Source organism: Scyliorhinus torazame, chromosome 1, assembly GCF_047496885.1.
Source record: "Scyliorhinus torazame isolate Kashiwa2021f chromosome 1, sScyTor2.1, whole genome shotgun sequence".
NCBI lineage: Eukaryota > Metazoa > Chordata > Chondrichthyes > Carcharhiniformes > Scyliorhinidae > Scyliorhinus > Scyliorhinus torazame.
Window position 1 is genome coordinate 273,318,778 of NC_092707.1, and position 12,561 is coordinate 273,331,338.

At 55.9% G+C, this 12,561-nt stretch overlaps 1 protein-coding gene across 6 annotated transcripts in view; it reads left to right on the top strand.

Annotated features, from left to right (window-relative positions):
• Window positions 1-12,561, top strand: part of plcb1 (phospholipase C beta 1) — a 1,179,298-nt gene that overhangs the window by 1,055,570 nt on the left and 111,167 nt on the right. For all 6 annotated transcript variants that reach the window (XM_072506091.1, XM_072506102.1, XM_072506120.1 and 3 more), the window contains 2 exons: window positions 9,474-9,550; window positions 9,647-9,736. In XM_072506091.1, coding sequence (XP_072362192.1) covers window positions 9,474-9,550; window positions 9,647-9,736 — 167 coding nt within the window. The remainder of the gene's footprint in view (window positions 1-9,473; window positions 9,551-9,646; window positions 9,737-12,561) is intronic.

Below are 12,561 nucleotides of genomic sequence, written 5' to 3' on the forward strand. Positions count from 1 at the left end.
GGAGGTAGTGGTCGGCGTGGGGCGGCCGCCGGAGAAGTGACGGCATGGGCGTAGGTGGGGGGTGGGGGGGCTGGGGGGGGGGGGGTTCTGGGGAGGGGGGGCTGGGGAGGGTTAGTGCCGGGCAGGGGGGCGCTGAGGAGGGTGAGTGCCGGGCAGGGTGGCGCTGAGGAGGGTGAGAGCCGCGGAGGGTGAGTGCCGGGGAGGTGGGGGCTGGGGAGGGTGAGTGCCGGGGAGGTGGGGGCTGGGGAGGGTGAGTGCCGGGGAGGGGGGGGGGCTGGGGAGGGGGAGGGCCGGGCAGCGGGGGCTGGGGAGGGTGAGTGCCGGGAGGGTGAGTGCCGGGGAGAGGTGGGGGCTGGGGAGGGTGAGTGCCGTGGATAGGGGTGCCGGGGAGGGGGGGGCTAGGGAGGGTGAGTGCCGGGGAGGGGGGGGCTGGAGAGGGTGAGTGCCGGGGAGGGTGAGTGCCGGGCAGGGGGGTGCCGGGGAGGGGGGCGCTGGGGAGGGTGAGTGCCGGGGAGGGGGGAGCTGGGGAGGGTGAGTGCCGGGGAGGGTGAGTGCCGGGGAGCGTGAGTGCCGGGGAGGGTGAGTGCCGGGGAGCGTGAGTGCCGGGGAGGGTGAGTGCCGGGGAGCGTGAGTGCCGGGGAGGGTGAGTGCCGGGCAGGGGGGCGCCGGGGATGGGGGGGGTGAGTGCCGGGGAGGGGGGGACTGGAGAGGGTGAGTGCCGGGGAGGGTGAGTGCCGGGCAGGGGGGTGCCGGGGAGGGGGGGGCTGGGGAGGGTGAGTGCCGGGGAGGGGGGAGCTGGGGAGGGTGAGTGCCGGGGAGGGTGTGGGCCGGGGAGGGTGAGTGCCGGGGAGCGTGAGTGCCGGGGAGGGTGAGTGCCGGGGAGGGGGAGGCTGGAGAGGGTGAGTGCCGGGGAGGGTGAGTGCCGGGGAGGGGGGCTGGGAGGGTGAATGCCAGGGAGGGGGGGCTGGGGAGGGTGAGTGCCGGGGAGGCGGGCTGGGGAGGGTGAGTGCTGAGGGTGGGGGTGCGAGCTGGGGAGGGTGAGTGCAAGGCAGGGGGGGCGCCGGGGAGGGTGTGCCGGGGAGGGGGTGAGTGCCGGGCAGGGGAGTCTGGGGAGGGTGAGTGCCGGGGGGTGGTTGCCTGGCCAGGTGGCAACAGTCGCGACCATGCAGCCCATGGCACCTGGCTGCGGAGGGGGATATGTACAATGGTGATTTGTCGTCTACCCCTCACCACCCACCCCTTGCAGACTTAATGTTTGGGTATCACCCAGCGATGATGGCCGTCGTGGCGGGTGCCGCCCTTTTACATGTTGCCCTGGGGGAGCTGGAGCAGGAGCGTTCCAGGGAGGCGGTGGAGGCTGCCGCAGAGGAGCGTGCCACAGAGAGGCAGGTGGCAGCCGCCCAGGCTGGAGGGCCGCCCGTCGACAGGATGAGGAGGAGGAGGAGGTGGTGGTGCCACGGCGACTGAGACGCCCGATGAGACGCCGTGTGTACCGGCGCCGCACATCGTACCAGGACCTCACGGACCGGGCATGCAGGAGGCGACTCAGGATGAGCCAGGAAACCGTCGCCCATATCTGCCACCTGATGGCACACCTGGCTCCGCATGGCACTGGGGGAGGACACCCTCTCCTGGTGGCCGTCAAGGATACGGTGGCCCTGAACTTCTACACGACGGGGTCATTCCAGTCACCGAGTGGGGTCCTGTCCGGCAAATCGCAGGCATCGGTGCACCCGTGCAGTGACGGACGCCCTGTACGCCATCGCGGAACGCTACATCCAGTTCCCTGTGGACCGGGCCAGCCAGAATGCCCGGGCAGCGGGATTCGCTGCCGTGGCCGGGTTCCCCATGGTCCAGGGGGCGATCGATGGGATGCACGTCGCCGTGCGGCCACCAGCTGATAACAGGGCTGTGTTCATGAATAGGAAGGGGACCTACTCCATGACCATTCAGGTGGTCTGTGACCACCGCATGAGGATCCTGCATGTCTGCGCCCGGTACCCGGGCAGTGTACATGACTCATTCGTATTGATGCAATCTTTCATCCCCACCATGTTCGAGGGACGCCACCCCCGGCTGAGGGGCTGGTTGCTGGCGACAAGCGTGGCTGATGACGCCTCTAAGGAAGCCACAGACTGACGTGGAGATCCGCTACAACGATGCCCATGCAGCAACCAGGGGTGTGGTCGAGAGGTGCTTTGGGCTGCTGAAGATGCGCTTCAGGTGCCTGGACCGCTCTGGGGGGACCCTCCAGAACCCGCTGGAGAGGGTCAGCTGCATCGCTGTGGCCTGCTGCGTCCTGCACAACATAGCCCAGCAGAGAGGCGATGTGCTGGAGGCAGAGGAGGGGGAGGGAGAGGAGCAACACGCAAAGGGCAGGCCTCCCCAGATGAGGAGGATGGGGGCAATGTAATGGACAGACGGGCTGGACATGGACGGCAGGCTGCCCACCGTTACCGGCTGGGCCAGCAGGCACGGGACGGGTTGATAGCTGCCCGGTTCACAGACTAGGGGGGGGGTGGGAATCGCCGAGTATGGGCACAGACAGCACAGTATGGCACCAGCCTACCACCCTCACCCCATCCACTACCAACCACCCTCACCTCTTCCACCACCAACCACCCTCACACGCCCACCACCGCATCACCCGCATGCACACCACCCCTCCATTGCACATTCACCTGCGGCACAACGGGCAGGGCTCACACGATCGCCGTGGAAGCGGGTCTATTGTATGCCATGGAGGATGATGCCAACCCGCTCTGCGATGAGCTCCGGGCTCGACATCGTTAGACAATGTCTGACTCATGGCCACAGTACCACCCTCCACCTGGAACGTCCCTGCATGCGGCTTTGACACTGCAGGGTCCCGTTGTCTGCCCGAGGGGGTGGCGAGGGTGACCCGGGGGGAGGGGGGGGCACAGACATCTGAGGCCGATGTCCTATCACCTCTCACACACACTGGCGCTCACCTCACACCCCACCCCCGCACGCATCGGACAGAACACAGAGGCGGCTTCTGTAGGTGTGAAAGTGATTTTAATGACAAACAGTTCATACACGTGCCCTAGCCCCTATAACTAATCTGTGCCCTGCACCCGTGCCAACTTACTCAGTGTCTAATTTTCTCGCCTTACGGGCGGCTACGCCGAGGTGCTTCCCCAGACGGTACAGCAGAGCTGGAGGTGGACTCCTGTGATTCCTGCCCTGTGACTAGGGACCCTTTGGCGGCCGTGTCCTGGGGCTGCCCGGCCTGGATGGGCCAGGCCGCGGCTCGGGCGACTGCCAGCCTGTCCAGCCCATTGCCCACCAGATGCACCCGGGACGGAAGGGGGAGAGTCCGAGGTGTCGCCGTGTTCCGCGACCTCCCCTGCAGGGGGACCCGGAATGGGCCCCAGCACCTCCTCGTCCCTCGGGGTGCCCGATAGCCCCTGGGCCTCACCATGGGTCTGGTGTGCAAACGGATCCAGCATCCGACGCATCCCGGAACCTGGCGCTGCCAGTCCTGGAGGCCCGCCCTGGTATCAACAAGGGTTTGCAAGTTTGCAGCCATGGAGCTCAGGGAGTTGGCCATCCCTGTCTGTATCTGGGCGACGCCAGCCAGCACCTGGGCAATGGCGCCAATGCCCTTAGCGATGGCCTGCTGAGACTGGGCCATGGCCTGCTGGGACTGGGCCATGGCCTGCTGAAACTGGGCCATGGCCTGCTGGGACTGTGCCATGGCCTGCTGGGACTGCGCCATAACCTGCTGAGACTGGGCCACAGCGTTGAGCGCCTCTGCGATCTGTTGCTGGCTCTGGCTCATGGCTTCCTGTGAGAGGGCAGCCATGTCCTGGGCCACAGACGCCGACTGCATGGAAAGCCCCAAGCCTTGCATACTGTTCCCCATGTCTGACACCATCGCCCCCATTGCCTCCACCGCGGACGCCACCCGTGCGATTTCGGCCTGGGTGGCACGCATGACCGGCACTGCTCGCTGTTCCTGGACTCCTCCACCTACGTCTGTAGCTGCCGCAAGCCGGCCGTCACCCCCTTCGATTGTCCCTGGGTCCGTGACTGCATCGGGTCTATCGGTGGGTGTGGGAACTCCAGGAACCCGGGACCCATCTGGGCGGCAGATGGTTGCCTGCGCCGGGCTGCCCTCCGACCGTCCGGCCCCTCGGCTGCTCCTACCACCACCTGCTGTACCGGAACGGCTGCGTTGTGCGCACCAGTTAGTGTACCAGAGGCCTCATCGCTAAAGTGCCCAACCGAGGTGAGTGTCTCTGCGATGGTGGGGGGTGTAGGAGATAGCAGTGGCGTAATGTCGAGGTCCTCATCGAACCCGAAGTCCGGGGTCCCCTGGAGTGGTGTTTCCTGTCCGTCCGTCCCCTCTGTGTGGATGTCCTGGGTGTCAGTGTCCTGGGGAGTTGTGTCCTATGTGTGGGTGTCCTGTGTGTCAGTGTCCTGTGCGTGGGTGTCCTGTGTGCCAGTGTCCTGTATGTCAGTGGGTGTGTCCTGGGTGGGTGTGTTCTGGGTGGGTGTGTCCTGCATGTGGGTCTCCTGGATGCTTGTGTCGTGCGTGTCAGTGTCCCGGGTCGACTGGGACGGGGGCCTGTTGCTGTGGCTGCCCTCCTCGTCACTGGGTGCGGCCCACCAGTGTTGCCACACTGGCACTGGATGGGGGCGGCGTGCACCTGACGCTCCGGGTCTATCCCTGGCTCGTGGGCACCCTGGCATTGGGTGGGGGCGTCGTATGCCTGACGCTCCGGGTCTATCCCTGGCTCACGGGCGCCCTGGCACTGGTTGGGGCGTCGTATGCCTGACGGGCCGGGTCTGTCCCTGTCTCGTGGACGCCCTGACACTGGGTAGGGGCGCGTATGCCCGACGGGCCGGATCTATCCCTGTCTTGTGGGCACCCTGGCACGTCCTAGGGGCAGTCGGCATCTGCAGGAACTGGTGGGTCGACGTTTGGTCCTGCAATACACAATCCAGCATGCATGGTTAGACACGCAGATGAGGATGGGGGAAGGGGGGATGTGGAAAGGGGGGATGGGGGAAGGGGGATGGGGGAACGGGGGGTGAGGAAAGGGGGGAAGGGGGGGTGGGGAAATGGGAGGAAGGGGAGATAGGGGAAGGGGGGAAGGGGGAAAGGGGTCAAGGCAGTGGGGGGTCTCACTTGGTGGTGCGCCCCCGACCTCTGCATCCGCATCCTCCCAATCCGCGGGTCTGCCTGGAAGGTCCACGGCCCTCTCTTCATGAACGGTGAGGGGGCACAATTCAGGTGGACCCCCTCCGGTCATCTCACGCTCCCGGTTGTTATGAGCACGTTTCTCCTGCGGGGGGGGGAGGGATAATGGGCAACAGTGTTAGGCAGACATATACATGTGGGTGGGTGCAGCCATGTCTGTTTCAGCTAGGGCTGTCCCGCTCATCGTTGGGGCGGAGGGGTGGGGTGGGGGAGGGGAATACTCACCCTGGCTGCCTTGACTAGGTAGTTGACCTTCTTGTGGCACTGGATACCTGTCCTGGCTGTTACGGCCGCGGCGCTGACGGCCTCTGCCACCTCCCTCCACAGGCGCCGGCTGAGCTGTGGTGCGATCCTGCGGCCGTGTCCGGGGTACAGGGCCTCCCTCCTCTGCTCCACTGCCTCGATGTCGCGCTCCTAGAACCTCGGCACTGCACGGCAGGCGGCCATTATGCCGGGTCACCGGCGGAGGGCGTCTTTTATGCTGCGACGACGCGTCAATGACGGTGCTGCCCCTTGCCGGTCGGAGGTTTTCCGACGTTCCGGTTAGACCGACGTCGGAGTGTTTCGCGCCGTTTTTGACGCTGGCATCGGGCCATCGCGCCTTTCGCGGAGAATCCCGCCCGGGGTGTCTGGGACCTGAGAGGACGGGGCAAGCAATTGTGTATCTCCTTCAGCAATAAGATTTAGGGATTAGGGAATGTGCAAAGAAAGCACTGAGAGGGAGAACCGAATTCAGTGTTAGATGGGAAAATAGAGAATATGGAGAGGAGAGGAAAGCAGGGGTTAAGAGAAGGAGGAAACAAAAGGCACAAATAAAAAGTATTTGAATGAAAAATATAATTATTTGCTTACATCTTCCCTCCTTCATCTACATACCTCCTCAAAGAATTCAATCAAATTTGTGTGGCAAGACATATCCTTCACGAATCCGTGTTGACTATCCCGGATTAAGCTGCATTTTTCCAAATGGTCATTAATCCTATACCTCAGGACCCTTTCCATTAACTTACCGACCACCGAAGTAAGACTAACCGGCCTATAATTACCAGGGTCATTCCTATTCCCCTTCTTGAACAGAGGAACAGCATTCGCCACTCTCCAGTCCTCTGGCACTATCCCCATGGACAGTGAGGACCCAAGGATCAAAGCCAAAGGCTCTGCAATCTCATCCCTTGCCTCCCAAAGAATCCTAGGATATATCCCATCTGGCCCAGGGGACTTGTCGACCCTCAGGTTTTTCAAAATTGCTAATACATCCTTCCTCAGAACATCTACCTCCTCCAGCCTACCCGCCTGTATCACACTCTCATTCTCAAAAACATAGCCCCTCTCCTTGGTGAACACTGAAGAAAAGTATTCATTCAACACCTCTCCTATCTCTTCTGACTCCATGCACAAGTTCCCACTACTGTCCTTGACCGGCCCTAACCTCACCCTGGTCATTCTTTTACTTCTCACATAAGAGTAAAAAGCCTTGGGGTTTTCCTTGATCCGACTCGCCAAGGACTTCTCATGCCCCCTCCTAGTTCTCCTAAGCCCTTTTTTCAGCTCATTCCTTGCTACCTTGTAACCTTCAAGCGACCCAATGAACCTTGTTTTCTCATCCTTACATATGCTTCCTTTTTCCTCTTGACAAGACATTCAACCTCTTTTGTGAACCATGGTTCCCTCACACGGCCATTTCCTCCCTGCCTGACAGGGACATACCTATTAAGCACATGCAGTATTTGTTCCTTGAACAAGCTCCACTTTTCATTTGTGCCTTTCCCTGACAGTTTCTGTTCCCATCTAATGCTCCCTAATTCTTGCCTAATCGCATCATATTACCCCTCCCCCAATTATAAACCTTGCCCTGCCGTATGGCCCTATCCCTCTCCATTGCAATAGTGAAAGACACCGAATTGTGGTCACTTTCTCCAAAGTGCTCTCCCACAAAAAAATCTAACACTTTTCCCGGTTCATTACCCAGTACCAAATCCAATGTGGCCCCACCTCTTGTCAGCCTATCCACATATTGTGTCAGGAAACCCTCCTGCGCACACTGTACAAAAACTGCCCAATCCCAACTATTCGACCTATAGAGGTTCCAATCAATATTTGGAAAGTTAAAGTCACCCATGACAACTACCCTGAGACCTCCACACCTATCCGTAATCTGCTTTGCAATTTTTTCCTCCACATCTCTATTGCTATTTGGGGGCCTATAGAAAACTTCTAACAACGTGACCGCTCCTTTCCTATTTCTAACTTCAGCCCATATTATCTCAGTAGGCAGATCCCCCTCGAACTGCCTTTCTGCAGCCGTTAAACTATCCTTGATTAACAATGCCACTCCTCCACCTCTTTTACCACCTTCCCTACTCTTACTGAAACATCTATACTCCGGAACTTCCAACAACCATTCCTGTCCCTGTTCTAACCATGTCTCCATAATGGCCACAACATCATAGTCCCAAGTACCAATCCACGCTCCCAAGTTCACCTACCTTATTCCGGATGCCCCTTGCATTAAAGTAGACACACTTCAACCCACCTTCCTGCCTGCCGGTACACTCCTGCGACCTTGATACCCTCCTCAGTACCTCACTACTCTCGACACTGGCTTATGGACTACAGTTCGTTTTCCCATCCCCCTGACAAATTAGTTTAAACCCCCCCGAAGAGCCGTAGCAACTTTTCCTCCCAGGATATTGGTGTCCCTCTGGTTCAGGTGCAAACCGTCCTGTCTGTATAGGTCCCACCTTCCCCAGAATGTGCTCCAATTATCCACGTAACTGAAACCCTCCCTCCTACACTATCCCTGCAGCCACGTGTTTATCTGCACTCTCTTCCTGCTCCTCAACTCGCTAGCACGTGGCACTGGCAGCAAACCAGAGATGACAACATGGTTTGTCCTGGCTCTCAGCTTCCACCTTAGCTCCCTAAATTCCTGTTTTAAATCCCCGTCCCTACTCTTACCTATGTCGTTGGTACCGATGTGTACCACGACTTGTGACTGTTCCCCCTCCCCCTTAAGGATTCTGAAAACACGGTCCGAGATGTCACGGACCCTGGCACCCGGGAGGCAACATACCATCCGTGAGTCTCTTTCGTTGCCACAGAACCGTCTATCTGTCCCTCTAACAATCGAGTCCCCAATAACTATTGCTCTCCTGCTCTCCCCCCTTCCCTTCTAAGCCACAGGGACGGACTCAGTGCTGGAGAAATGGTCACCATGGCTTACCCCTGGTAAGTCGGCCCCCCCCACCAGTATCCAAAGCGGTATACTTGTTACTAAGGGGAACGACCACAGGGGATCCCTGTACTGACTGCTTCCTCCCAGCCCCTCTCACCGTCACCCATCTATCTTTATTCTTCGGAGCAACAACATCCCTGAAGCTACTATCTATGACCACCTCTGCCTCCCGAATGATCCGAAGTTCATCCAGCTCGAGCTCCAGTTCCCTAACGCGGTTTCTGAGGAGGTGGAGATGGGTGCACTTCCCACATGTGAAATCAACAGAGACACTGACAGCATCCCTCACCTCAAACATTCTGCAGCAGGAACATTGCACCGCCTTCCCTGCCATCCCCCCGAGATAATTTGCGGTAAAAACAAGAAAAACAAGAGCTTACCTGATATTCACTCACCCCCTTAGGTTAGAGGAGGTGGAAGGGTGGGGGGCACTACAAGTGTAGTGTCTTGGATTTAGCAACTGCCCAACTTAAATACAGGTAAAAATAAAACACTTAACCAGCAACCACTGCGTCCTGAACTATAACAGCAATCAGCTGTTATGGGCCCGCGCAAACAATTTAAATCTGTATTACTTACCCAGCAGACGCTCTGCCCTCACTCCGACAGGATTCAGTTGGAAACCCCCAATGGTAAGTTTTTTTTAATTCACTCACCGTCCCAGCAAGCACTCAGCAACCACTGCGTCCCGCACTATAACAGCAATCAGAACGGCATAAATTGGACAGCAACATTTCGGATGTTCACATTTAACCGCACGTGTGCTCCTCGCCTAAAGTCACTAAGTCATTTCAACATAAACAACAGCAAGTGACATTAGCCTTACCATTATTTTGACAGCAGATTCTAGCCCATTGTAGTTACGTTTCACTAATAGATGAAGTTAGCCTGTGTTATGCCGGACAGTACAAATATTATGCGATTTCCCTTGACCACAGGAAATTAAAACCTCTGTGCCCCTGCCACAGGATTCCACTGTTAATTAATTGTGTCTTCTGATTCGCACAGCTTGTGCAAAAACTCACCGAGGTAGCTGAGGAATGCCAAGCCAATCAGTTAAAGAAACTGAAAGAGCTCTGTGAAAAGTAAGTCTCGCATGCAACATTTATAACTTTCGTCGTTAAATCTCTCGCTGGAATTTGTGAAAATAAGTAGATTTATTTTTTGATCGTTGCCTTCAGGGAGAAGAAAGAATTGAAGAAGAAAATGGACAAAAAACGTCAGGAGAAGATCACTGAGGCAAAATCAAAAGACAAAAATCAGATGGAAGAGTGAGTCTGTCAGTCTTTGCATGAACGCATTGTTGTAATCTTCAAAATAGATTCCTCAGTGGTCGATGTCACCAGGGCCACGCCTGCCAACAAAGATTTTCTTTTATTAATTTTAAAAACCGCTGGAGTGGAGTTAGTGAGTGCAGAGACGCTCTCCACGGTTTTCTGATCAAGCCCTGCCCACACATCCTCCCCTCCCCACCCTAGGTAACCTTCGAGGGAGGTAAATAGCCTGCTCTTTATGATTTTTTCGAATGATAGGGCTTCCAGTGGAAGTAAAGAAAGGGATGTCCTGTTTTTATGTTGCAGGATGACCAGTCGCATTATTGTAAACTAACTTTATTAGGAGCAGAACATGGACACAATTTCTGGCCTGCAGCCAGGTTACAACTTGCAGTTACATGCGCTATCAGGCCTCTGACCTGCAGTTCAGGTGACCCAATGAAGTACAGAGGTACCGAATGTACTGTATTATATCTAATACTGCAGTCACAATTACTCTAATATCATGACAGTAAATAAGAACAAAGAACAAAGAACAAAGAAATGTACAGCACAGGAACAGGCCCTTCGGCCCTCCAAGCCCGTGCCGACCATACTGCCCGACTAAACTACAATCTTCTACACTTCCTGGGTCCGTATCCTTCTATTCCCATCCTATTCATATATTTGTCAAGATGCCCCTTAAATGTCCCTATCGTCCCTGCCTCCACTACCTCCTCCGGTAGTGAGTTCCAGGCACCCACTACCCTCTGCGTAAAAAACTTGCCTCGTACATCTACTCTAAACTTTGCCCCTCTCACCTTAAACCTATGCCCCCTAGTAATTGACCCCTCTACCCTGGGGAAAAGCCTCTGACTATCCACTCTGTCAATGCCCCTCATAATTTTGTATACCTCTATCAGGTCGCCCCTCAACCTCCTTCGTTCCAGTGAGAACAAACCGAGTTTATTCAACCGCTCCTCATAGCTTATGCCCTCCATACCAGGCAACATTCTGGTAAATCTCTTCTGCACCCTCTCTAAAGCCTCCACATCCTTCTGGTAGTGTGGCGACCAGAATTGAACACTATACTCCAAGTGTGGCCTAACTAAGGTTCTATACAGCTGCAACATGACTTGCCAATTCTTATACTCAATGCCCCGGCCAATGAAGGCAAGCATGCCGTATGCCTTCTTGACTACCTTCTCCACCTGTGTAGCCCCTTTCAGTGATCTGTGGACCTGTACTCCTAGATCTCTTTGACTTTCAATACTCTTGAGGGTTCTACCATTCACTGTATATTCCCTACCTGCATTAGCCCTTCCAAAATGCATTACCTCACATTTGTCCAGGTTAAACTCCATCTGCCATCTCTCCGCCCAAGTCTCCAGACAATCTAAATCCTGCTGTATCCTCAGACAGTCCTCATCGCTATCCGCAATTCCACCAACCTTTGTGTCGTCTGCAAACTTACTAATCAGACCAGTTACATTTTCCTCCAAATCATTTATATATACTACAAAGAGCAAAGGTCCCAGCACTGATCCCTGTGGAACACCACTGGTCACAGCCCTCCAATTAGAAAAGCATCCCTCCATTGCTACCCTCTGCCTTCTATGGCCTAGCCAGTTCTGTATCCACCTTGCCAGTTCACCCCTGATCCCGTGTGACTTCACCTTTTGTACTAGTCTACCATGAGGGACCTTGTCAAAGGCCTTACTGAAGTCCATATAGACAACATCTACTGCCCTACCTGCATCAATCATCTTAGTGACCTCCTCGAAAAACTCTATCAAGTTAGTGAGACACGACCTCCCCTTCACAAAACCGTGCTGCCTCTCACTAATACGTCCATTTGCTTCCAAATGGGAGTAGATCCTGTCTCGAAGAATTCTCTCCAGTAATTTCCCTACCACTGAAGTAAGGCTCACCGGCCTGTAGTTCCCGGGATTATCCCTGCCACCCTTCTTAAACAGAGGAACAACATTGGCTATTCTCCAGTCCTCCGGGACATCCCCTGAAGACAGCGAGGATCCAAAGATTTCTGTCAAGGCCTCAGCAATTTCCTCTCCAGCCTCCTTCAGTATTCTGGGGTAGATCCCATCCGGCCCTGGGGACTTATCTACCTTAATATTTTTTAAGACACCCAACACCTCGTCTTTTTGGATCACAATGTGACCCAGGCTATCTACACCCCCTTCTCCAGACTCAACATCTACCAATTCCTTCTCTTTGGTGAATACTGATGCAAAGTATTCATTTAGTACCTCGCCCATTTCCTCTGGCTCCACACATAGATTCCCTTGCCTATCCTTCAGTGGGCCAACCCTTTCCCTGGCTACCCTCTTGCTTTTTATGTAAGTGTAAAAAGCCTTGGGATTTTCCTTAACCCTATTTGCCAATGCCTTTTCATGACCCCTTCTAGCCCTCCTGACTCCTTGCTTAAGTTCCTTCCTACTTTCCTTATATGCCACACAGGCTTCGTCTGTTCCCAGCCTTTTAGCCCTGACAAATGCCTCCTTTTTCTTTTTGACGAGGCCTACAATATCACTAGTCATCCAAGGTTCAGGTGGCCTGAATTCTAGTTTTTTTCAAATAATAGGGCTGCCTGTGGAAGTCAAGAGCGAGCCCCACCCCCACCCCATGCCAAGGTCCATGGATGTGCAGGTTAGCTGGATTGGCCATGATAAAATTACCCCTTAGTGTCCAGGGATGTGGGGTTACAGGGATAGTGCACAGAAATGGGCCTAGGTGGGGTGCTCTTTCAAAGGATCAGTGCAGACTTCACAGAATCATGGAATTTACAGTGCAGGCGGAGGCCATTTGGCCCATCAAGTTTGCAC